General features: G+C 30.5%; 3 protein-coding genes across 4 annotated transcripts; 1 reads left to right on the top strand and 2 right to left on the bottom strand.

Annotated features, from left to right (window-relative positions):
* Positions 1-133: 133 nt before the first annotated feature.
* On the bottom strand, positions 134-4,189 carry LOC101250224 (uncharacterized). Of its 2 annotated transcripts, none has more exons than XM_004240965.5 (5): positions 3,599-4,189; positions 966-1,080; positions 784-873; positions 587-685; positions 134-520 (listed from the first exon to the last, which is right to left on the bottom strand). In XM_004240965.5, the coding sequence occupies exons 1-5, from the start codon at positions 3,664-3,666 to the stop codon at positions 419-421; spliced, it is 474 nt and encodes a 157-aa protein (XP_004241013.1). In that variant the 5' UTR covers positions 3,667-4,189; the 3' UTR covers positions 134-418. The 2 variants fall into 2 exon arrangements, with proteins under 2 accessions (XP_004241013.1, XP_010322246.1); XM_010323944.4 differs by having other exon boundaries at positions 966-1,111; positions 3,599-3,741.
* On the top strand, positions 3,737-13,996 carry LOC101249088 (1-aminocyclopropane-1-carboxylate oxidase homolog 7-like). Its single transcript, XM_069299712.1, has 3 exons — positions 3,737-3,752; positions 12,966-13,171; positions 13,745-13,996. The coding sequence occupies exons 1-3, from the start codon at positions 3,737-3,739 to the stop codon at positions 13,994-13,996; spliced, it is 474 nt and encodes a 157-aa protein (XP_069155813.1).
* Positions 13,997-18,521: 4,525 nt separating this feature from the next.
* Positions 18,522-19,376, bottom strand: LOC101249928 (RING-H2 finger protein ATL16-like). The gene has a single exon (XM_004240964.5). It carries the CDS (start codon positions 19,374-19,376, stop codon positions 18,522-18,524), a length of 855 nt encoding a protein of 284 aa, XP_004241012.1.
* Between the last annotated feature and the right edge of the window lie 8,466 nt (positions 19,377-27,842).

Genomic DNA, 27,842 nt, shown 5'->3' with positions numbered 1-27,842 from the left:
TTGTGTATAAAATTAATTTTGGGACCGAGTTGATTTTGAATAGCCCTAAATGAAGTTATGCTTGTTTATAGGCTTATACTTATCAAAATTTGAAATACAACTTCAAAAGCAAAAAAGTAAATTGAAAAACATGTTACAAGATATTTCCCAATTTATAATTTTCACGATAAAACATTGATTTTCGACCAAATATCCTGTGACTAGTAACACTATTAAGTGAAGACATTGCAACAGCTTAATATAACAATTTTCAAAACCTCCTCACACTGGCAATAAATTCAATAACAGTTAGTTTTAAGAGGAAAAAAAATATGCAAAAATTTGCAGGTGAGAGGGTTAATTAGTCACTTGTAATCATAAAAGCTAACCAAACAAACCATGAATAATCAATCCAATCCCCTCTTCTCAATGATGTATCCTAAGTTGTCTTGGACTTGGGGGTCTTTTTCTTTGTTAGCCTCCGATTAATCGAGTTCTTCATCCCCACGAAAAACAGCAATGCACCAAGGAATGCCAGGCACTACAGAAGGAACAAATCCGAGTTAACTCATGTTTGGATGCATATATAACATTAATTTTGACAAACCTGGAGGAACTCTTGTAGAACAATGAAATACTGTGGTTCTCCAATGTTAAAGTGGCTGATATCGTGCAGAAGTGGAGTGGCCATTATCAAGTAACATATCTGCAGTATTGACGACAGATGATTAAAGGTTAAAACATAGTGTACGGATAAATCTAAACGAAGGTGTCAGTCGATTCTAGGAGACTGAAATTCCTAACCAGTAGAACAGCACCAGTCATGCTGCCAAATACTAATAGCAAACCACCCATTCCTTTTAGAGCCATAAATGCTGCTACCACATGCCTAACCTGAAAAAAGTGTTTCACAAATGTCATATCAGTATCCATTTTTAAGACAGAAATCATGTGAAATAGGAAGAATAGAAAAAATAACCATTTACATCAATTTTTGGTATCCCTGTCCCCAACTTGGATACAAGAAAATCCTGCAGACCAGCCACTTTGGGAGCCAATTCCTTAGCAGCAGGTCCACCATCTTCTCCAAAATCATTGAACCTGCAAAATCGCATTTCACGAAAGGCAGACGCTGCGAAGAAGGGAATCATCAATCATTTCAACAGACTAGTTTAGTAGGAAAAATCTCTGTATCATCCACGAAGAAGAGGAACCTTTTAAGGGGGAAAAGATGCTACGGAAAAAATTTGTGAGCTTGTTGGTTTCATTTGGACTGTTAACAGTGATATCATAAGACGAAAGATGCAAACTTCGACACGGTACATTTAAGTACCCATTGGCTTAACACTTCTACAATAGTCAAAAGTACTCCACACACCCTCTTCATTGAATCGGGCTAGGAAGCAGTAAAACTCAAAAAGAAAATCACTAGCACCATTATACCGCAGAGTGCAATTACCATTATAACTGCCTTTGTAATTCCACTGCAACTTGAACCATATACTAATAATAGCCAGTGAAGTACTCGCAAGTTTTTGGATCATTTTGCAACATTAACAGTACTCAAGAAAATACAATAATTTAGTGAACCTGCTGATAGCAGAAAATTACAGCTGAAGATAAAGATGAAAGTTGTTTGCCTATTTAAAAGTTTAATCTGAGGATATTTACTCTGGCTTGTTACGACTAGAGGGGGAAGGCGAGTTCTACAACATATAGGTCAGTTTTCCTGTGGAGTCCTGAAGGGGTGAGAACTTGGAAAGAAATTACCAACCAACAACAACAAGAACATAAAACTAGCAAATATAGCTTTAGCTATCTAAAATCCTTTTAAGAATAGAAAGGAAAGGTTTTAGCCAGAGCTGATCTATTTTGCCCACAACAGCAGCAAACAGATTTTCCACGACAGAAGACATATCTAAAGAATATCAATTAAAATATCACCTTACTTCACTAACACATCACATAATTTCTTTTTGCCAACCATGTAGCAACTAAGCTACCTTGAGAGGAGGATAAAAGCTCAAACTATGGCATCTGATGTTACTGCCAACCATGTAGCAACTTAGCTATGTTGAGAGGAGGAGGATAATACCTCAAGTATGGCATCTGATTTTAGTGCCTAGCAATGCAATCAGTGGCGAATATAGGATTTCTAGAACATGGGTGCATCACTAAAAAGAGGAAAAAATGTATTTAATGAGAATTGATCCCTAGGTAAATAACTCAACATTCAACCAAGTGCAGTTAGTCCATGGGTTCCAGCAGATGATATTAAACTAATTTTTGAAAATATATGCATGCATAAAATGCTTAGTTTTACGAAGAGACCACAATTCACATGCCCCAATATTTGCCTATGAATTCTCCTTTTGAATGCAAACTAAACAAAACTACGGAGCTTAAATATTTCTTTGTGCAATGACATCTTAACCTACTGTTAATGGATTCCATGTTATCTTTTATACTAGAACACTTCTGGCTCTCTCAGACTGGTCACTCGGCCCTACAGATGTCTTCCAAACAGCAACATTTAGCTCAGTCACGGCCAAGTCAACTGCATCTGATGGCCCCTTACTAATCTATGATGGATCCAAAATCGAATCGACTATCTAACTCAAACACATAATAAAGCAACACCAAAAAGATCAAGATTCTTCCTCCAGTAATAGACAACTCGGTTAACAGTAATTCCGTATTCAAAGAGCAAAATATGTTTACATACTTTCAGTAACCAGTTAGCACAAATAAGTATACATGAACACCGCACTAAGAACCACCATCAAAGAAATGAAACCATTATTTAATCTTCTGAGGCACATTACATAATAACCACTCATTCCAACAACAACATAGTCAGAATAATCCCACAAGCAAAGTCTAGGAAGTGTGGCGTGTACGTATACCTTACCCCTACCTTTGTGGGGTAAAGAGATTTGTTTACCAACAAGACCCTTGATTCAAAAAACAAAATATGGTTCTAACTTTTACCATAAAGACGTGGTGCCTAAGATAAGTAGGAATGATGGTAGCCCTGAAAAGGGAAGTGTTGTTGGGAAAACATCCCTCTACCCGTCTGGTTAGATTCAACTCAAGATAACTTTGGCCAGAACTAAAAGCAACTTGGCTCCAAGAGAAACTAAAACAATAAAGTTAAGACTTTATCCCTGAACCATAACCCAACATGAACTTCATCAAGATTGGAAACTACCATATTGAGCCACCCACTTTTTAACTTCCAATACCCTATTTTCCACCCAGCTGAAGCTAGGAGAAAAGAGATTCAGCATACAACTAATTGCATCTAGCACAAAACAGTAAAGTCAAAACCACACATATCAACACCCAACTTCAGAATAACAATCAAGATTCACAAAGCTCAAATCTTTTTTCCTTTTTAAGCTTCAACAGATCACTAAAACCCCTTCTTGCTTCCACCATATACTCATACTACACATTTCTTTCAAAACCCACATAGCTCAGCAACATATTTGACTGGATCTATCAACACCCACATACATTTCACTTCATGGCAAACAAATACACAGATAACCAAGAGAGTAAAGAAAAAGTCAAACATGTAAAGAACAGATCTAAATATAAAGAAAGCAAACCATACATTTGCCAAGCAGAGAGAATGAAAACAGAAGCAAAGAGGACCCTTCCAAGAAATGACAAGAACCCCATTTTGCTTGCTATGGATTCTTTGGCTCTCCAAGCTGAGAGAAGAAAAATTGAGTGAGGAGAAAAAGCTTAGATGGGCTTGGATATGGGTACTTCAATTTCTCAATTTATTAAGGATTAAAGTATTCATGTTGGAAGAGCTTAAGGGTTTTTTCTTTCTTTTTGTTATGCTTGAAATATTTTTCATATCTTTTTTTCAAACATCAACATTTTCTTAGCAATTTTGATCATAGTTTAATTTTGAGTTTTGATATGAAATTAGCTTGCTTTATAAATTTTAAATTTCAAATCTCTTATTCTTTGAACAATAGGAGAAAAAAATTAAAATAAAATATAAAAATTAATTTATAAGTTTATGAAAATTGTCATTTTAAATATTGCATATAAAGATTCATATTCGTGAAAAGATTGTTCATATAATCGGAAAAGATTGTACTTAAATAGCTAGTTAATACTAATGATGGCTAGTGAGTTTTGTTAAAATATATGTTATTTGGAAGTTTGTAATAACATATGATTCCAAGTTATTATTTATAAAAGAAAGAGAGATATAATAACGTCTTAGAATTTTTTGATATTTTACTTGTTTTAATAAGTTTGTATAAAGATTGAGATTTCGTTTTTGTTGTTTTTATAAATTATGACACTTTTATGTTTACAATAAAAAATATAATTTAAAAATTCAAAATATATATACAAAATAAATTTTCAAATTGAAAGTAACATAATTTTAAATCACATGTTGAGAATATAATCAAACAATTAAAGTGTGCTTTTTTTAGTAGCTTAAGTTTTTAGATGAGTTGGTCACACAATTTAATATGCCATCAGAGCAGGCAGAGGTGATCGAACTCAACGCCACCAAAATTAAAAAAAAAATATTACGTGCTTAGCCCATTTAAAAGAATTAGGCTCACACATGAGGGAGTGTAATGAGAATATAATCAAACAATAAAATGTGCTTTCTCTAACAGAGTTTAAAGTTTTTAGATGAGATGATAATGACAAATCAAGTCCAAACAAATCTTATTTACAAGTTAATGAGATGGTAACGCCAAATCAAATTCAAATAAACTTTATTTACAAGTTAATTTAATTTATCTCTCGATGTTGTTTTATAGTCATCTTTACTCGTTCTTGCTCAATATATATATATATATATATATATATATATATATATATATTTGCATATTATATACTATCTTTACGTATTTGGAAGATTATATAATATTAAATATATTCAAATATTGATGTTCAACAAAATAAATTGTGTCATATAAGTTAATATATAAAGTGATTTATTTTGTTTGATCAATGAACTATCTTATGTTTTCAATTTTAAAAAAAAATAAAATTTAGCACTCTCAAGGAATTACTTGGTCAACGATTATTGATGAACTTAGTAATAGTTAAGTAGTATAATGTTTAACATAATATGTAGATAATTACAACATACGTCTAATTTGTATTGGTACAATTTACTAGGCACTTCGTTATCAAAAATTTGATTTATTATCAGCGGCAGATTCAAAATTTGATAATTGTGAATGCTCAATTTTTTCATAATAAAATCGGTAATCAAAATTTTTTTTTTACGGAGGCTTACTAATATTTTTTAATTAGTTAATAAAATACAAAGATAATAGAATAATGAAAAAAAACTAGAAAGAAATATAAGAAAAGGTCTCTGAAAAGATATAAAAAGAAGACAAAAATTATGAAAGAAGATTCATTTTTGTCAACAAAAATTAAGGGGGATTCACAAACCCCTGAAGTGACGCTTTAACAAAGCATGCATTCAATTTCACGACCAAAGCACCACAGGCTATTTTGTTTAATGGGTGCTGAAGGATATTTTATATAACTTTTTTAGAATATATAGATATATAAAATTTTCGTCGGGGTCAATGGTGCTCGAGTATTCATAACTTAATACGTAGGTTTGCCCCTGTTTACTACTTTTCTTGCATTTCTTTTTTTCTCATGATAATAATATACTTCATTCATTTGATGTTTTACTGTTATATTTTTTTTTTTTGGAGATTTAAATTGTATAATTTTGATCAATATTTTAAAATATATTTTATCAAATCGACAGGAGAAAAGATATTACTTGTAGAGTAGTATTTTTCAAATAATTTTAAAAAATCTATTTTTAATTATACAATATTGCATTGATCTTGTAATATTTAACTTCAAAAGATAAAGCACGTTATTTTTTAAGAAAAAAACATGACAACTGATACAAGACGTCGAGTATTTGACTACTTCTTCTCGCTTTGATTGAATCTAGATTTCCCTATCTTATTCTCAACAAAAAAAATTCAATTGAAAACTCTACAATATATGACCTAAAATTATATAATAATTTAGTGATAATGAAGGATTAATTAACAAATTCAAATAGTCTTATTTGACGGAAAATGACGTCCCTTGGTCATTAAATTAATTAAATGAATCAATTAGAAAAAAAAAAAGCAATAATTGAGAGGATATGTGGCTGGGTTTATCTGATCTAAAATTAAATGATAACAGAACAAAATGATATTTTTGTAGTACTACTACGGAGATAAATTATTGTTTATATCATGATGATCATATTTTAGTACATTCAATAAATTTTGGTTTTTAATATATATCTACCCTATACATTTGCTGGCTATTGTATAAATTAAATTGCCTAAAATTGTGAGACTCGCGTAATATCTAATAATTAATTCCTCTGTCATTCCATGTAGATAATACTTGCTACTTACGCTCTGTTTGGTTGTTACCTACTGTATTATTCGTTACTATATTTACGATGTTTGTTTTGATTGTTACTTATTGTATTGTATTATATTATTAAATCTCATTGTTATGTAACAATGAAAATTCCTATTTTATAGAACAATTGATTTGGTGTGTTTTCGTTGTTACTCAATTTCTTTTTTCAATTATATCTTTACATAATATTTCAAAATACTATTTTACCCTTTACCTTATATTACTTAATTCTAGTCAAACCTCCCACCCTAGAATAATTAAGAATATTTTAGTAAATTTGTAAATTACAATACAGTACGATACAATCAAATCAAACAATTAAAATGTTAATAAACAACAAACAAACAATACAGTCTATCTAAACATTGTATCTATAATACAATAGAGTACAATACAATACAATACATTATGAAATAATGATTAACAATGATCCAAACAGAGTGTTAGGAACAATATATTCATCTTATATTGAGTATGTGTAGGGTTAGAAAAGAAAATATTAATATTATTCATAGTATTTATGAATGAATTTGTTTGTAAATTACTATGAGAAAAGAAGAACAAAAGGTTTCAAAAGAGTTCAATTTATATTTTAATGAAAAAATAAGAGTATATTAAGAAAAGAAGATTGAATATTAGTTCGATTTACAAAAAGTCAAATGAATTACAAACTCAAATTCATAAGGTTTAGGTATGGAATTTACATCTTATAGATAAATCAGCCCTTCAAGGTAATATATGTATCAATTACTTTTAAGTAGTCTAAAGTTAAAAGTAAATTGAAAGACCTTTATATGTTATTATTGTAATAGAAAGTTGATTCATAATTTTGTCATTTCATAAATTAATATAATAATTTATTTTTTTATTTTGTCTTTGCGATTCATTAGCCTCCAAATATGTGTGGAAAGGAAGATTTGTTTATGATATCGTTCAAGAAAGAGTAAAACATAGAAAAACTAAGCAAATAATTTATATTATTGTCAAATTAATTGTTTGAGAAGTTGATTTTAAAAAAATAAAAATTAAATAAGAATAGAATTGTAAATTCAATTTTTTAGTATACGTGAAATAAAAAATACTGACATGTAAATGAAAATAGAGAAAGTAATCGATATTGATATAACTTTGCTTTGAAGCGGTGGACCGTTCCAATCTACAGAAACATTTAAGAGTAAAGTTCAACATTTTTTCGTAAGTTATCTTTATCTTTGGGTGAAACAGTAATATTGAAATAACTAATTTTGATATAAGATAGATAAAATGACACGGAAAAATAACTTAAATACACAATTATAATTTTTATATTCTTCAATTTTCCCTACTTTTTTTAAATATTACATAATTCCTTTTTTTTTTATTTTAGTGTAAGTTTTTAGATACATTACATTCTCTCTCTTATAATACACATTTACCCATTTTAATGCATATTTTTTCTCCATTAAAACACTCAACCTCTTAAATCAGTTTTTTAATTTTAAATTTTATCCATTTAAACACTCAACTTTTTAATCAGCTTTTTTATTTTGAATTTTTAAATTTAATTAATTTTAATTAAAAGACCAAATTTTGAAAATTAAAAAAGTAAAAATATCAGGAAGCAGGACAACTTCCATTAACTTCTACCGTCTTCTTCTTACTCCATCAAGTTTCAGTTCTTTTTTTTCCTTAATCATCTTCATTCATCTTAATCCATTACATTTTTTTCTTTTCTTCTTTTTATTCTTAATCCATCATCGTCTATTTCTTCCTAATCTGTAATAGTTTGAACCCAGCATCTTTTTATTATTAATCCATCATCAATTCGTATATTCTTCTCTTTTTTGTTTTTATTAATTGTTCTATTACATCATAGTAATGGATCCGTTAATTAATAGAAGGATATATGATTCCGACGATGAAAATTGGAAAGAAAATAGAAAAAAGTCTTTGCATGATTCTATGAATCTTCAGAAGGATTCAAACGAAAACTCTGGCGAAACATCAAATCAAAGGTTGTCAAAATACAACAAAAAAGGGAAAAAAGAAGCAACAAACATTGTTGTTAGGCCTACCTTGTCTCGGGTTAGTATTTTGGCAAAACGAAATAATACATATATACCAAACACACACTAAAAATAACTGATACATTGGCTAAACCGTATGTATCATGTACAATATGTTACCCTATAATCCTTAAATTTTACATGATATTTAGGTAATTGAATAGCATATTCATATGAATTGGTATTATTTTTTAAAAGTAAAGTTATTTACTGTATATTTCAAGAAAAGCATAACAAAAAAAGCATTACACAAGTTAAATTATATAAATTCACATGATACATGATTTATAGTCATTGTAAAGTACACAATAACCTCAATAATATTTTTGTATTTTTTATCTAATGGAGATGTATCATTGTGCAAACCAATGATACACACTAAAAAGTACATGATACATTAGATAAACAATGTGTACCAAAAACACACAATAAAAGTACATGATACACTAGATAAACCATATGTATCATGTACATTATGTTACCTAATGATTCTTAAATTTATGTATCTTACTGTAGCATAAGATTTATAAAATTTTATATTTAAAACAAATATTGACACAAGTATATTTATCAACACCAATAATAACAAAGTATTTATAATCAAAAGCACGTTTTCAATATTTAATTACCACATGTTTGTAAGTTTATTTATCTAAACACAAAGTGTTCAATTTGCAGTTGTAATGAAAACTGAAATTCAATAAAATGTTTACGTTATAAATTATTCTTGATATCATAGAAACATTACTACTAATTCACTTCTCTTTTGGGTAGAAAGTACAAGTTCTTCTGTTGTGCCCTTCTTGTCCACATTGTCCACAACAGTTTGTGTTCAAAATCTTTTCATTTGCATTCTTTCTTCTTTTTTTTCTTGGTCGTCCAGATGATATAATCTTTGATATTTAGGTAAATTGAATAGCATATTCAAAATAAATGATATAATATTTGATTTTCAAATTTTAAAATTAATATCCAATTAAGTGCTGATTTAATGCAAATTAATGATCTATTACCACAAATTAAGCTGTTTTAGTAACAACATTAACTTTACCGTTTTTCTCCCCTATTTTTTCTTAACAGTTTTAAATTACCATGTATCACTACAGTCTAAAGTATCACGGCTCAACAAATTTAAGGGATTTTTTGTAATTAGTAAACTTATCGGGACAGAATGTAATTATTGAATTACACTATGGGATTCCTTATATTTATACTTTTTTATATTCATGTATAATCGTATATTATTTTTAATATCACTGATAATAATATTAATAACTTCACTATTCCTTACTTTAATATAATAATTCTTCATATTTTTCATTAAAATATTACACTATATAAATAAAATTTAATTTATGAATTTATTTGATTAATTTTCATTTTATTTTTATTTTAATTTAATTTCTTACTATATAATTGCATATTTTTAATTATATATTCTTTTAGCCACTTGAAAAATTATATTTTATATATCAAATAAAATGAAAGATAAAACGAAAATGCTACGATACTGATCTTTTGTGTATGTTTTTTTTTTTTTTTTTTGTCTTCTTTTCATCTCATGTACGCTAATTTGAGGAAGAATTCTATTGTTTGTTTACATAAATTTTGATGGAAACAGTAACATGAATATGATTTTAAAATGAAGATAACTTTAGTATTTTACGATTTAAGAATGATATATTTGTTTAAATAAAGTGGCATGAATACTTTGTATTTTGATAAATTTTGGATGAAAATTTGTTCTTAAATACATTTGGTACAATTATGAAAATGTAAACACAAAATTTTTTTAAACTAAATAAGATAAAAAATTTATTTTTAAGAATAAATAATTAAAACTCGAAAAGAATATATAAGAAAAATAAAAAATGAAGGATAATTTTACAAACAAATAACTTATTTTTAGAATTTATTTAATGCATATTATATTAAAAACAACCAATCAAACAGTCAAATACTAAATAATCCCAACATATATCACTTTTGAAATAGAATACTATACTCCCTCTGTTTCAAAAAGATGATCTCTTTTATTTTTCAGTCTGTTTAAAAAAGAATGGTTTGTTTCATTTTTTATAATAATTTTTCACGTGGCAAGTTTAAAGTCACAAGAACAAAGAATAATTTTGTATATTTAACTTAACTTTAATTTAAGATCATAAAATTCAAAATTCTTCTTTATACTCTTAAACGCTGTATCAAATAAATTAGGTCATTCTCTGCGAAACGAACTGCACACATTACTTTCACTCTATCAAACGAAAAAAAGTATATGTTGTACCGCATATATCACTTTTGTTCCTTTACACCTCCAAACACATCCTATAAGTTTCACGTTATCTATGACCTCATGGGCTCAATATACACGAATCTTTACCAAACTAAGCCATTATTTAAATCAATTCACCAAAATAATATGTTTTTAATTTTTTTTACAAAACTAGTATAAACGTATTTCTGAGTAACGTTTTAGGGTGTTTTTATTTTAAAAATTCAACGGATAGAAAATGACGGAGTTGACGACGTTAAATGAATAAACGTACTCCTGAATAACGTTTTACACTTAAAACGTTACTCAGGAGCACGTTTATTGAGAATCCATTTACGGGCCACTGTATCCAATCTTGCAAATGCAGACTTAAATCCTGGAAATTTAAAACGTTACTTAACGTTTTACACCTAAAACCCCCCATCTTTATGTGTTTAGCTGATTAGAGATGGAAGTATAACCCCCCGTCTTAGCAATATTCAAACATATGTTCAGTAAATGATGTACTCTACGCAGGTGCTATAAGATTTCATGTAACTAAATATATTTATGGTATGAGATGAGTTTTATGTTGCGATTTGTGGTATAAGATTTTATGGATGTGGATGAGATGAGATGAGTAGCTACAAGTTGTAGTCCCTTTGCATTTTGTGTTAATGTCTCAATTATAAGAACTGTTGTCCAGTAGCAACATGTTTTATTACTCAGAAAACTTTTTAATTATCAATAAGAACAGTAGCAACACATCATGCATATTTCAATTATTTTGTACTTGGTTTGTGTTTTCCAGTGGTTATGGAAAGCAATTTTGCTAAGATGGGGGGTTATACTTCCACCACCTCTAATCAGCAAAAAGATATAAATTTTGCAATTTTTGTAATTATCTATTTGGTTATTTGATCATTCATATAGTTTGTAAATTTTATCGTATTATAACCATTGGGAGGTATCAATCTTTCTCTAATCTTGTATTAGTTGTGTACTTGACAAAAAATAGGAGCACAATGCTTATTATTCACACTAGAAAACTCACTTGAAGGGAAAATTTATACACTAACGACATCATTGCAAAAGATTAACAAGTAACATTATCCTAAATAACGTTTTAGGTGTAAAATGTTATTCATTGTAACGTTTTAAATCTGCAGGATTTGACTCTACATTTGCAAGATTGAATTTAGTGGATCGTGATTGGATTCTCAATAAATGTACTTCTGACTAACGTTTTAGGTGTAAAACGTTACTCAGGAGTACGTTTATTCATTTAGCGTCGTCAGCTCCGTCAATTTTTGTCCGTTGAATTTTAAAAATAAAAATACCCTAAAACGTTACTCAGAAATACATTTATACTAGTTTTATAAAAAAAAATTAAAAACATATTATTTTGGTGAATTAGTTTAAATAATAACTTAGTTTGGTTTAAATCCCCAATATACACAGAGTAATTGAATATTGCCCATATAATCGAATATTATATTCATGAAAGACAAGTTTAAACGTTTGAACAAATTTGTATAGTCCAACACATCCACCTAAGAAAGAGACCCCATGCTTTTACTTTATATAATATTTTATACTTTTCGTTTCATTTTATATTACATCATTTTATTTTTGGTCACTAAAAAATAATGTCACATTTTTTATATAATAAGTATTTAAAAGTATAGTTCTACTTTTATATTTATTGGTCCCACTTAATTTTAAACATATTACTCTAATATATTTATAAGGAGAGAAAAGTAAATTTATTTTTTCAAAAGAACAATTTGATAAACATTTCAAAATCTTTGTTATTTCTTAAACTCATAGAATAAGACGGAGGGTGTATACTAGGGCTGTTCAAAATCGAACCGAAATCGATAAGCCGAACCGATAAAAAAGTTATTGGTTTATAGTATTGAGTTATTGGTTTAGTGGTTTTAATAACAGTTTTGATTTTTTTTGTTATCGGATTATCATTTCTTAACGGTTTGAAGTTTTTTCTTAACTGGTTAACCGATAATCCGATACTAAATTAAATAATTATATTTATACCATTTTGTATAGAAAGTCCTCGACTTAGAGTTTGATTTCCTACTTCTATTTTTGGTTGTCTTTAACACTTGGTTATTCAACAATGTAAAAGTGTTTACTTTTGACTAAGATGTAACATGTGAATTCAAGTGCATGGTTTATTTGGTTTGTCAACTCGAGCTATCTGAATGACATTGGTTGTTCAGAGGGGCTTGCGGTTTTGTGTCATTGTTATCCAGCATGCCCTGAACCAGAGCTAACTCTTGGAGCTGGCAAGCATTCAGACAGTGACTTCCTTACAGTGCTGCTACAAGATCATTTAGGAGGCCTTCAAGTTCTTCATAAGGATTGTTGGGTTGATATTCCTACTGTCTCTGGTGCACTAGTAATAAATGTTGGTGAACTTTTACAGGTAATTGTATTTGGCATAAACTCATATGTCATGCTTTTTATTGAGCCGAGGATTAATTGGAAACAACCTTTCTACCTCTCAAGCTCTCAAGGTAGGGGTAAGGTCTGTATAAATACTGTTCTGACCTCACTTGTGGGATAACGTTGCGTTTATTATTGTTCTTGTTATTGTGGCATAAATTCATATAGAAAGCATATCGTGCTTTTCATTGAGTTGAGTTAGGGGTAAGCTCTGCATAGACTCTATTCTCCTCAGACTCCACTTGTGGGATTACATTGAGCTAATTATCTTTGTTATTCATCTTGTGGCATAAACTCATATATCATACTTCATTGAGGCAAGGGTTTATCAGAAACAATATTTCTACCTCCCAAGATAAGAGTAAAGTTCGTTGTTCACATATACTCTATCCTCTCCAGACCCAATTATGGCCATTACAATGTTTTTGTTGTTGTTGGCGGTGGTGGTTGTGGTGCTCTTGTGGCAGGTTTCTTAGAAATGATTCAAGAATTGGGATATTTTTAGATTTGAATTCGAAATGTGCTAAACTCAGTTCTGTTGGAAAATTTGCAGCTCATATCAAATGATAAGTTGAAGAGCATTGCACACAGAGTACTGGCAAGCCGTGTTGGCCCAAGAGTATTGGTGGCTAGTTTCTTTACCACGGGTAATTCGTTATCATCAAGAGTTTATGGACCAATTAAGGAGTTGTTATCAGAAGATAACCCCGCGAGGTATCGGGAAACTAGTGTGAAGGACTATGCAGATCATTATGATGCAACAGGGATAGGAGGGAAATCTGCTTTGTCAGATTTTACGATATGAAACATTTGTTAGTCAGTAACTGTTTGATCCTACAATCAGTTATATTGTACTGAATTAAGACATACACGTGTGTCTACTGTTATTTTGATTTGAATTCTACTCATTATGGCCTTTTGAAGTGTAAGAGTTTACTATACAAAGTGAAGTCTCAAGTAGACAATGAACATGCATTGAAGAGTGAAGACCCTAAGGAAGTAGAAATTCACATCAGATGCAAGTAATATTTCATTAATAGTATCTGTCGTGCATGACCTTAGATATGAGGTCGTGGATGACACAAATTACAGTAAGCTGTTAGAAGCAGGGTGTTGTCTTGGTTATCCTTCATTTAATAGTAGTAGTATTATTTCTCTAGTAATTTTTGTCCCCTGATTTCTGTTACATTATACCATCGCTAGTACTTGAATTATTACATTATTTTAATACTATTTCTGTCTCTATTTAGTTGTCCACTTTATAAGTGGCACATATATTAAGACATTAATTATTATCATAGGTTTTAGTTACAATTTTACCCTTTAACTTAAAAGATGATACAACTCCCAAGAATAATAAATGTATTTTCTAGTTTCAAACAGCATGCATTACAACTTAATAGTAATAGAAATTTTCTAGAATTAAATAAGAGCATATTAGAAAAAAATTATTGTCCTTTCTTGATTTGTTAAAATGGACAAGTAAATAGAGACAAGTATAAAAGAAAATATGAACAGAGCAAGTAATTAATTTATGAACGTGGATTAAATGACACAATTTAATTACTGTATTGCAACGTAGTCCCTCTTGGACTTGAGAGATAACATTTTGGTGGTTAGTGAAGACTTGACGATTATAAAATAATTTGAGGGTTAATTATAGGCCAATGATCATTGGTTGAGTCAGAAATTTGGTGTTCAAGAATTGTGTAGAGAGAAAAAAAATGAATGAGTGTACTAAAATTTTGTAAATCGAACAACGTAAATAATTACTATTTTTAATTAAAAATTATACTTCCTCTTTCCCTATTTACTTGTTCATATGTTCTCTTTTAGATGTCTTTATTTATTTGTCCATATTTTCTCTTTTAAATGTCTTTATTTACTTGTCCATATTTTGACAAATAAAGAAGGGACAATTTTTTTCCCTATTATATCTCATTTAAACTTCTTGAAAATTCATAGTTTTAATTCATCTTTTTTGAAACCATATTTAATAAGGGTAAGATTGTAACTTCACTATGTTAATTATTGTTATGTTAATATGTGTGTCTTTTATAAAGTGGACAATTAAATAGGGACAGATGGAGTACTTCATTATTTGAAATCAAACTACATATTTAGCTTTGATGTTCATGTTAATTTAATAAGAGTAAACTAACAAAATAAAAGAGAAAGAGAAAATTCAATTTTGAATGAAACTTAGACTCATAAACAACCACAATCATACCAACTTGCTCCAAAGCGATGAACTCATTCTTATTACGATCCCTCAAATTACGGGTACATATTTTTTCAAGAATAGAGCATGAAACTAAGTCCAAGTGAGTGGGATAAAGCTGAAGATCTGCATTCCACGTAAACTCTCCACAACTGTTTAGCCTTACTTTGAAGTTGAAAAGTCACAAACTCTATTCCATGTTGATGGACAATTCCAACTTATGAAGCTTCTCATAACAATCTATAATAAACTAATAAGCATCCTTATTTTCAGAACCAAGAAACATAGGAGGCTTTAGCTTCAAAAACTTAGTCAACATAAACCATTAATTCTAATTCTTTCTTATTTCACCCTTCAACTTATAAATACATATTTAGTAGACAAATACTTGGTAAAGAATTAAATAATTTAGTTAACTCTGCGACAATTTTTCTAATTTCATCCTTCAATTCAATTAAGAGGATTAGTATTTTTTATTTTTACCATAACTTTTTTGAAACAGAAGGAGTAATCAATTCACACATTTCTTATTAGCAAAAATCTTAAATTGACTAGTATTTATCTACTAGTAGTATGTTACTTCTGTTGTTATCGAGGTAGAATTCAATTGCTTAAATGTGACCATAAATCTTTGTAAAACTTTTGTTTTAATACTAAAAATATTCATTTATGTGAAAAAATGTATTACTTTATATGAAATGTATTGTTAGACTTTTAAAAAATGTTGTCACATATGTATAAGATTCTCTTAAAAAAAGGCATTACTTTTTAAAGAATGTTTACACATATATTGTCAAAACTTCTCAAATATGCACTACTAGGCGTTGGAGGATCCAATACATGCACATATTGCTTAGATTTTTACTTTTAAGGATCAAACTGTATGCACATATATATTAATATTTTTTAATAGTTCAAGCTGTTGAAATCATTTTCACGCACTGCATCTATTTAAAAGACGAAATGATAAAGATATGTTGGGAGTTTAAATATATTCTTATTATGACTACGTAGTCACGAACAACAAAGGCTAAAACATCATTACAACAAAATACGAGGACAAACTTGTTCTAATTATATTTGATCTCATCAATTAATTCAAATCCCATCACAGAATTCTTATTTGGTCCAGCATCCTTTTCCCTTTTAAATGCACAATTCTTATCCAATAATATGGATGCATCACAACCCTAAAACACAACAAAAATAGGAATAGAAATTATTGGACTTATTGCCAATTTTAGCATCAATTGAAGGATAAGGTCCAAATTTACCATTTATTATATTTTGGAGTTATTCATATCCTAAAGATTAGATAAAAATGAAAATTGGCTCGTCCAAAACTTGACAAAAATCTAATATTTCTGATGGTATCACCATTTCACGTTTTTTTAATAGTGGACTAGTGGTTAGTATTAGTAGGCGTGTGAAAAATTAAACCGATTGATAAATGAAATCGAAAGAAGTATTAATAGTTTATTGATACTGAATTAACGATTTTTAATGATTTTATAAAAAAAAAGTTATTTATGTTTTAATTGGTGACTGAGAAATTGAAATATCAAATTCTTGTATGATGAATTAAATTACAAATGGTTGGAAATATTTATAGGGAGTCCTCTCTTACCAAATCCTCTAATTATAGTAAGTCAGATTACTTCTAATGATAGTCAAACTCATATTTCACATATATTACAGGAAATTGATAGGAGTTTTGGAGTAACAGTAAAGTTGTTTAAGTCACAGATACAGTCCATTAGTGCTTGCATTAAACATTAGGATACATAGTCCACATAACATCACTTGGGATATATACTACAGGTAAATAACATACTTTGTGCATCGGACTTTTATCTAAGTGTTTCTGATTTGAGGATCTAGTTCTACATGCTCCAATGAACAAAATAAGGAATAATACATACGTCAACCACGAGTTTTAGAGTTTGAACAACTTTTGAGACTTTCTTCAAAAAATTTCAAAATTGCAATTGATTGCTTAAATGATCTGTCTTGCTAAACTGAAGATCAGTTGGAGCTTGTGATTAAGAAATTAATTAAAAGTATACTACCCTCAATCTATGCCTGAAATCTCGGAGACACATTAATACTATATTAAGGTCCTATTAATTCTGAATTTATTTTATTAATAATTTTCTACCTCTTTTCGGCCTACGTGGCACTATCTTGTGGGCTTAATGTTGTTTGACTTTTTTTTTCAAGCTAGTACCACCTAAGTCAAAAAAGGGTAGAAAATTACTTATAAAATAAATTTAGAGAGTAATAGAACCTTAGTATAGTATAAACAAAATACTCAAGACCAAAAGATATAAATGAAATGTCTTAAGGTTCTTAAAGCAATGATGATTAAATCATATTGCTTTAGTGGTCCTGCCCTCTGGTCTCTAATCTTATAATACAATATGAACAATCCAACAATTTAATCAAATATGGTGGGCTGGAAACACACAAAATGTAAAGAACAGACATTTTAATTGTCCTCAACTGTGCAAGTAAACGCCTCAAATTTTGCATATGTTTATCTAACTTATTTCTATTGTGTTAGATGAACACTTCAATTTACAAATGTCATATAAACACTTTCAAAATTTACGAATCACGTTAGTGTAAGGCATCCAAGAGACATAGTGGGAACAAGATGGAGTGTTTTGTTATCAGTTGAAACCAAGTTAAGATGTGTAGATGTGTATGCACTTTCAAAGTTCAAATTGTTTATTAGTGAGCTAATGCCAAATTTGAATGTCTTTTTCTTAAGTAACTAACACACCCTAGCTAGGTAAGTGCTAAGAAACCTTTAATTAGCTTCCACTTTTATCACTTTCCTTTTTTCAATACCTACAATTATCCTTCTATAATCTCTAAAAAGATCTATTTAACTCAATATTCTATACCAACTGAATACTTAAATATGAAACTAAATGAAAGGGATCAGTCTTAATTCAACTGTATACTTGTAACCTGATTCAAGCTATGAAAATAACCGCTTACAAGGTCTATAGGATCATGTAAAAAGACGAAATGTTGTATAACACTAGCTTGTACCTCGCGCACAATGGGAATTTAGTGTAACGAGCTGCCCTTTTCAACGTAACTATGGCTCCCAATGAAGTGGTAGAACTGCATTTCTTGAACCCCTTCCATGCCCAAAAGAGAAAAATGATCTTTTGATGACTCTGGCACTACTTTCTTCACAAGAACTAACATCAGAAACTTGTCTTTGCTGCTGTACAATCTGTTGAACTGTCAAATAAAGTTGTCTATCAGTAGCTGAATCCATAGAGAATGATCTCCTAATGTGTTGGACTGCGAAATCTTCGTCTTTTTTTCTTATATCAATGCACTCATCCCCCATGCTTGAGATCAAATTTGTTGAAAAACTTGAACCATTAGTTCTATCCCCGGATAATGTTGGATTGTTTTCTGCTATTTCTATGACAACATCACAAGGGATTTTAGTCAATGAGATGTTGGTTCTGCAAAGTGGACAATTTGCATTTTTTTGAAGCCAAACATCAATACAATCAATATGGAAGATATGAGCACAGCTTGGAATTATTCTAAGCTTCTCATTATCTTGAAAATCATTCAAACAAACAGCACATTCACATGAACTTCTTGTTCTCTCCTCAATGATTGCATCTTTTCCTTCCCCTTTCTTGTACTGGAAAATCGGGATTGATTGAATCACAGATTCCTCTAGTCCCCGATTTTCCAGTACAGGGGAGTAAACCGTTGAGCGGTCTACTACACTCTGCCTTCTAGAGAAAGAAAATCGTCTCAAAAGATCAATTCTGTGCCAATTCAAACAACATTTGATAACAAAAATGTAGTAACTAACTAGCAATAAACCAGTAGCCACGATACCGATGATTGCGATGACTACAATTGGGAAGCCAGCATGGGAAGAAGAACCTGGAGGACTTATCATAGGAGAAAGGGACTCCATTTGATAAATTTTGTAAAATAAAAAGAGGTGTACAAATGGTTAAGTAGTATTTACATTTAATGTAGGCTTTCTAAAGGTAGTAGACATAGTTGGTGAACGCTGTCTCAGCCTCCAATAAGAAAGAAAAAGGTGGTTTCGTATGTAATCTAAAAGATATTGTAAATTAAAAATGATATGAACAAGTTAGTGACATAATAAAGACATGAGTTACTAATAATTGATATCATTAAGGCCAAATAATACATCAACTTTAACACTAATTTTCATTTTGATACACCAAAATGGCCCCTTAAACCTATTATTAAACACTTCAATAGTCATCAAAATGTACCTAAAGAATACCTATTTCCACCTTCCCAATTTTGTTAGGTCCAACTCTTTACATTCGACTAACCTACTGAGAAACTTGTTGAATTACCACAAGTTTAATATGATTATTTTTACTCGGGGCATTAATCTATTCATGTAATCTTTGACTTTTGATATTTATAGTCATATGTTGTTTATTAAATACATCTATTCATGTAATTTTTGACTTTTGATATCTGTAATCATCTGTTACTCAGTATGTTTAGGTGATTGTACGTTGTTGTTGATGTTATGGTTCTTTGTATAAACATTTTTTTTTTAATTATCATATTTTTCTTAACTGATATTTTTTTTCATTTCTGTTTTAATTTACCTCAATAGAAAATAGTGTGATAAAGTTAATCCCTCCCTAATGATTGAAGAAGAAACCAAAAAAGGTTTTCCATTGCACATCACATGCAACCCACAAATGAAAAGTAAGGTACCACCCATCCCCAAACATGTAAATGACACAAATAATGGCCACCGACTGCCAAATTTGAAATGTTAAACAAGTAGTCAAAAAAAGTATCACACGTTTAGTTTGACAAAATTCAATTGGGACCATTTGTCAAGAAAAAGAAGATATCAAACGTGTCTTAGTCAAATACGTAATAAAAAATCCTAGAAATGTGAAACTGATAAAAAGAACTTCAATTTGAATGTAGAGTGTTGACTAATTAATAGAAAAAAAGGACTTTATTTGACTAATTAAGTAAATGTGTATTTACGTGAGGATAAATTAATAAAATAGTGGAATATATGCAATAAAATAAATATTGACATTTACCCATCATAAGCCTCCATAAATAAACGAAGTAATGTAGATAGAACAAAGGAAGAAGACAAAGAGAATCACAAAGGTCTTTCACACAAAAACAAAAGAGATAAAAGTTTTCATACGCTCATCAAGACTTTGTCTCTTAGTGATGTAGAAGGATCACAACCCTCGATCAAATTGCCTGATAAACAATCTCGTCCATTTGATCAAGGGACAGCTGGAGAAATAAGAAGTTCAAGGAAGCTTCACTCACGTAACTTACATGTGGGGAATATTTTTCTATTATACATTGTACAAATAATTAAAGACAAGTGGATAAATAGTTAATTTCTTATTATTTTATTTTCATGAAAAATTCTTGTACATATACAGAGTTTGGAGATTGAATATGTCATCTAGAAAATTTCCCAAAGCTTCTTTTTGTTAAAATTCCTTTATGGTATCAGAGCATAGACTCGATTCTGATCTTTTCGCATCACTCAATATTCATCCATAGTAATGGAAAACAATGACAGCAACACTATTAACACTGCCACCAGTGTGAATGTCTCAAATTCTCGAACTAGTGGAAGCACCATTGACTTCAATCACCCATATTACCGTCATCCTTCTAACTCTCTTGGAATGACCCTAATCACTGCTGTTTTTGATGGAAAAGGTTACCCAGGTTGGAGAAGGTCTATACTGATTGCATTATCAGCCAAGAAGAAGCTTGGATTTATCAATGACTCTTGCAAAGTCCCAGATATGAATGATGCTAAGTATGAACAATGAGCATGTTGCAATGACATGAAAATCTCTTGGCTACTAAACTCCTTGGCAAAAGATATTGGAGATAGTGTTATATACACCAAAACAGCCAAATAAATTTGGGAGAGCTTTAAGCACAGATTTGGAAGATCAAATGGGGCTAAATTATACCACCTGCAAAAAGAACTTACAGGATTAGTTCAAGGAAATAGTAATGTAGTTGGTTACTTCACAAAACTAAAACAGTTGTGGGATGAGCTAGACTCACTGAATTTGAATGTATGTTGCACATGTATGTGTACATGTGAAGGGAAAACTAAGCTAGAAAAATCGCAAGAAGATCAAAGACTAATTCATTTTTTTATGGGGCTGAATGATGCATTTGCCCAAGCAAGAGGAAACATTTTGATGATGAATCCTCTGCCAAACATGGATCATGCTTATTCATTATTGTTGCCAGATGAGAACCATAGAGAGGTATATGCTAATGCTAATTACACTTCTGATTTTGCTTCATTCCTGGCTAGGGGTGGACATTCGGTATTTTGGTTCGATTTCAGTTTTTTTGATTTTTAGTTTTTGTAAAATGTGTACTGAATACCTAATCGAAATATTTTGATTCAGTGCAGTTTTTATTAATTCGGTTCGATTTTTTATTTCGGTTTTTTAATTGGCCTGCTTAGTGGGCTCTTTAAAATTTTAAACTTTACTATTTTTTTGTTTGATTTTTCAACTTAATGGGCTAAAAAGTAAAAATAGACAATACATCAAAGAAGTACATTACTAATTTACTACCAAATATCAATATGTTAATATGTCATTAGGCATTAACAGCACAAATTTTAAATTCACAATGTCACTGAAACACACAATTTTTAATTAATAATGACACTAAAACAAAAGTTGCATTGTAGATTTGTAATTAATGTTTTCACAAATACAACATAATAACAATTTATCAAGTAACAATAAAGTCTTTCATGAGTTCATAATAAACAATAATGAGCAACAAACAATGTATTTTAAACTTCTTGTCTTCTTCCATGAGATTACTTTCAATTCAAATGTCAACAAAAACAAACAACAATAATGAGTTTCTTGACTTTCTTCCATGAGACAGCTTTCAATTTTTAAGTGTCACGTGCCAACAAAATTATTTCTTCATTGTCTTGACTCTTGGACCTTTTAAAGTTTTAAGATAAATTAAATATTAGAATACTACTTTTAAGATTAAAAAATAATATGATTAAATAAATGATGTATTAAACTCACCGCTTGCAAGTCAATCATAGATCAACAATGGAAGAGTTTCTTCCACTATTTGTCATCTCTATAAATAAGAAAAAGAAACATGTCATACAAGATACAACACAATAAGTATTTTATTTTTTCCAAAAATAAATAAAAAATAAAAAGTCTTACCAAGTTCAATTTTTTCAAGAAACTCCAAACTTTCTTCAACACAAATAGGCTTGGTTTCTTGTCTAAGTCAATTTTGGACACAAATAAGACATTGCACACATTTGAGAGTCAATGAACTTCTAAAGGGATCTTGAATACGATCACCGTGCTAAATGCACATCCCGATGCCACTCTCGACATAGGAATAGCCAATACATCTCGAGCCAACTGTGAAAGTACAGAAAATCTAGGGGAATTAATTTTTTACCAACTCAAAATATCAAAATCTCCAGATTCGGGCTCTTGGTCTTCAAGAAGATATTTATCCAACTCAGATTTAACACCTAAACTTCCAGAATCTTGCTTTTATTTCTTCATGTGCAACTTAGTTCTCAAAGAATTTTTGGACACATTTTGAGAAATACCACAAGCAAAAGAACCAGATGAGTCAGATGAAGATAATTGACTTTTGGAACCTTTCCATACTTACGTACATATATCGCAAACAAATCCCTCAAGTAAGCTTTTACTTTCGTATTCACTACATTTCCCATTTCTTCCCCAAGTAATTCTTCAAGAGAAAAATTAACATACACAAATTTATTACGAGGATCCAAAACAAAAACAATAAAAATTATTTTGTTCATTTTTTCAGGAGTACCGCAATAATTCTTGAATTCTTCTATCAATTCCGAAGCCATTTTACTCAAATCAAGGTCATCACTATCCATACATAATTTCAAATAAGCATCAAGTTCACATATATCTTCAAAATGAATATTACAAGTAACATATCGTGAACTTGAAACTTTCAAAGTGAGCTCATAAAATTTTTCGAAAAACTTTATGACATTGCTCACATTAGCCCAATCTTCATATTGAATTGAACCTGCGATACTTTCATCTTCACAAACATCAGTAGCAAGAAAAGAATTAAAATTACTATCATAAAGATCAAACCTCTCAAAAGCTTTCTCAAACTTTTCTACTGTGTCTAACATCAAATAGGTGAAATTCCACCTAGTAGGCACATTTAAAGACAACATCTAATCACATTCTATCTTTTGCATTTCAACACATTTCAAGAAGTTTCTTGTCCTTGAAGAAAATGATCTAACATATTTCACCATTTGTCTCACCCTTTTGATCAAAGGACCATTTTCTTTCAAATCATCTTGCACAATTAGATTAAGTATATGAGTCATACATCTCACATGGAGATGCTTACCTTCCATCATATTAGTTTCCCACATATCTAATTTTTTGGACAACTCTAAAATTGCCACATCATTTGAAGAGGCATTATCAATCGTAACAGTAAAAACATTATCTAACTTCTAATCAAGTAAACAATTACTAATAGTCTCAGCCAAATACTCACCTTTATGACTAGTGATAGGATAAAAATCCAATATTCTTTTATGAAGCACACAATCCCTATAAATAAAGTGAGCAGTCATACACATATAATTGATTCTTTGCACCGAAGTCCATGTGTCTGTTGTGAGACAAATTCTTGGTTGTATTTCTCTTAAAGACTGTTTCAAATTTATTCTCAATTCACCATAAACTTCATAACAATCCCTTGTTATGGTTCTACGAGAAGGAATATGAAACAAAGGTTGGACTTTACTCACAAACTTCTTAAAGTTTTTTCAACAAAACTAAAGGTAGTTCATCCAAAATTATCATCTCAACTAAAGCTCTTCTACATACCTCTTGCTCAAATTTCCAAGTCTCTAAATTGTTACTTTGAATATTTAATAATTTTTGAATACCAGGTGCAATAGTCGGAGGTTTATACAATTTGCACCGATAAGTTCAATGTTGTTTTAGTCCACTTGTTCCATTTCTTGTTGTATTGACAGCATAGTATTGTTTACAATGTAAGCACTTTGGTTTAACTAATACACCATTTTCAAAAACCTTTTCAAAGTGTTGCCAAACAGGAGATCTAGGATTCATTTCTTTTCTTTTTTCTGTTATTTCTGTGCCAATTGACGGATCATTGCTATTACTAGGTGTATTATCCGTAGAACCAGCCATATTTATTCGATTTTGATCATATACACCCATATTAATTTGATTTTGTTCAGTCATCTATATAAAAAAATCACAATAAATTCACACTAACTAATAACAAAAATAATAATCAGAAAAAAATGAAAGAAGTGAGAAGTCAAGAATAAACCTGACGGCTGTGGGCGGCGGTTGTTGTTGCCTGAAAGGAAGAGGAAGAGCTGCAAGAGGAAGAGGAAGATCTGCAAGAGGAGAAGAGGAAGAGCTGCAAGAGGAAATATGAATATTGAATTAGGAATAGGGACATTACATAGAGTTTTAGATTATTTTTTTTAAAGATTATTTAACATTAATAATTATTAATTAATATAATATAAATATAATATGAATTTAATATAATATTTTGGTTTAAATCAAAATACCGAAAATCAAGATAATACGTACTAAAAAATGAACCAAAATACTAAAAAATACAAAAAAGTAAACTGAATACCGAATCGAAAACCGAAATACCGAAACCAAAATATTAAAAAAATTTGATTCGATTCGATGTTTTAATTTTTCGGTGTTTATGTCCACTTCTATTCCTGGAAACTACACATGGTAGAAACTACCCAAGGAATGGAAGCCAAACATTCAGGGGATCAGATACTAATCGGCAAAAATATGTTCAAACTACACAGAGGAATGGAAAAGGACCTCAGAAAAACAAACCAAGAAGGATGAACTATGACCCTAATGTGAGTTGCACATACTGTAGAAGAACTGGACATTTTGAAGTGTTTGTTTCAGAAAGATAGGGTTTCTTGATGATTTTGAGTTTACCAAATCAAAAGAAGATCAAGGAAGAGCAAATGGTGTGGTAGTGGCAGAAGAGGTAGAGATCTCATTCTCCATTCAAAGTAATGCAAGGAGCAACAATTCCTATCACCACATGATCCAAGAGCAATACAATGAGTTAGTTCAACAGGTCATGAAGGATGCCAAAATATTCATCTAGTGGAGGAATAACTGCGAGTGCAATTGCTGGTACAATTCTCAAACACTCAAGGAAATGTTTTCCAGTTTTCAATTCTAGCACCTGGATCATTGATTCAGGTGCTTCAGAACATATGTGTTTTGATTTTAAATTTTTTATATCCTTAGTTCCTCTTTCTGTGCCAATTGATATAACACTATCCACTTCTTGTAGGCCCGTTGTCACTCATGCAGGGACTGTCTCTATTATGCCTAAGCTAACCTTGCTAAATGTCCAATATGTTCCTGATTTCAAATATAACTTAATTTCTGTTCATAAGTTATGTAGTCAATTTCAATGTAATCTTCTCTTTACTCCTAGTGATTGCATCTTACAGGACCTTTAATGAAGAAAACTCAAGCTTTTGGTGAAGTAGTAGCAGGTCTTTATTTGTTGCAGGCATCTAATCATGAGTCTAAGTGTTTAAACAATCACAATATCGTTTATGTTAAAGAAGGAAGCAATTCTATTTCTAAGTCCAGTTCTGTTTCTTTTCCAGTCTTTGCAAATGTCATTTCCAATATAGATCTTTGGCATGTAAGATTAAGGAAGGTACCCTATTCAGTAATAAAGAATTTTGATTTTATTCATTTTCCTTCTAATTATGAGTATGTTTGTGATATTTGTCCTGGATCTTGACAAACTAGATTACCTTTTTCCATTAGTCACATATACTCTAAAAAGGTGTTTGATTTAATTCACATGGATACTTGGGGACCATGTAAGTCTTGCACCTACAATGAATATAAATACTTCTTCACCATAGTTGATGACTATAGTAGGTCTTCTTGGACTTTCTTGTTGAGTACCAAGAGTAATGCTTTTCCTATTCTCAAAGATTTTTTCAACTTGGTTGAGAGACAGTTCAATACAAAGGTTAAGTGTATTAGATCTGACGATGCTCTAGAATTGGAAAAAGGGACTCAAGAGGCTTTTTTTCTTAAGTCTCAAGGGATTCTACATCAAACCTCTTGTGTAGCAACTCCCCAACAAAATAGGACAGTAGAGAGAAAACATAGACACCTTTTGAAAATTGCGAGAGGACTTATGTTTCAATCTAACTTACCTATTTCATACTGGGGGAGAGTGTATTTTGATAGCCACTCATTTGATTAATAGACTTCCTTCTAGAGTTCTGCAATCAAGAAACCCTTATGAAGTACTATTTGGAAGCAAACCAAAGTATGAAAATCTCAGGAGTTTTGGATGTTTTATTCTATGCTTCCACATTATATCAAAACAGGGGTAAATTTGAATCTAAGGCAGTAGCTTGTGTATTTTTAGGATATCCTCCAGGTCAAAAAGGCTATAAATTGTTGGAAATATCAATGAAAAGAGTTTTTGTCTCAAGGGATGTTCATTTTCATGAGAATCATTTCCCTTTCTCTTCGTCTTCTGACTCACATAATCCACCTTCATTCTCACCTCTTTTCTCTCCTTCTACATCTATTGCTTCAGAAAAATTTCCTTCTGTTTCTTCAGATTTATTTTTGTCCAGTCCCATTACTCCCATATCAGATTTTATTTCATCCGATGTCTCTGGCAACTCACCTTCTTCCTCTTCTCCTTAAACATCTCCAAGAAAGTCTACTAGGATTACTCATAATCCTGAATATCTAAAAGACTACATATGCAATAGTATAGTTTTGACTGATCTTACTAGTACATGTTTCATTCACCCCACCCATCCTACTTCCTACTCTTTTGGTTCTCTTTCATTACAAATCAACATGTTTTTGCTTTTAGTTCTACCATTGAAGAACCTAAGTCTTTTGCTCAAGCATCAGTATACCCAGAATGGAAACATGCTATGTAGGAAGAGCTTGATGCTCTGGCCTTTAACAAAACTTGGGATGTGGTTCCACTTCCACCAGGGAAAAAGCCCCTTCCATGAAAGTGGGTTTATAAAGCAAAGCAGAAATCAAATGGCTCCATTGAGCGATTAAAATCCAGGTTGGTTGTAAGAGGGGACATTCAACGAGAAGGGGTTGATTATATTGAGACATTCTCACCAGTGGTGAAGATGACTGCTGTAAGGTGTCTTCTTTCCATTGTTATCAAAAAAGGGTGCCAGGTTCATCAACTCGATGTTAGCAATGTTTTTCTACATGGGGACCCCATGAGAAAGTGTACATGAAATTTCCTACAG

The sequence above is a fragment of the Solanum lycopersicum genome, chromosome 6 (genome assembly GCF_036512215.1).
Source record: "Solanum lycopersicum chromosome 6, SLM_r2.1".
In the NCBI taxonomy this organism is placed as follows: domain Eukaryota; kingdom Viridiplantae; phylum Streptophyta; class Magnoliopsida; order Solanales; family Solanaceae; genus Solanum; species Solanum lycopersicum.
This window is presented reverse-complemented; position numbering and strand designations above follow the sequence as displayed.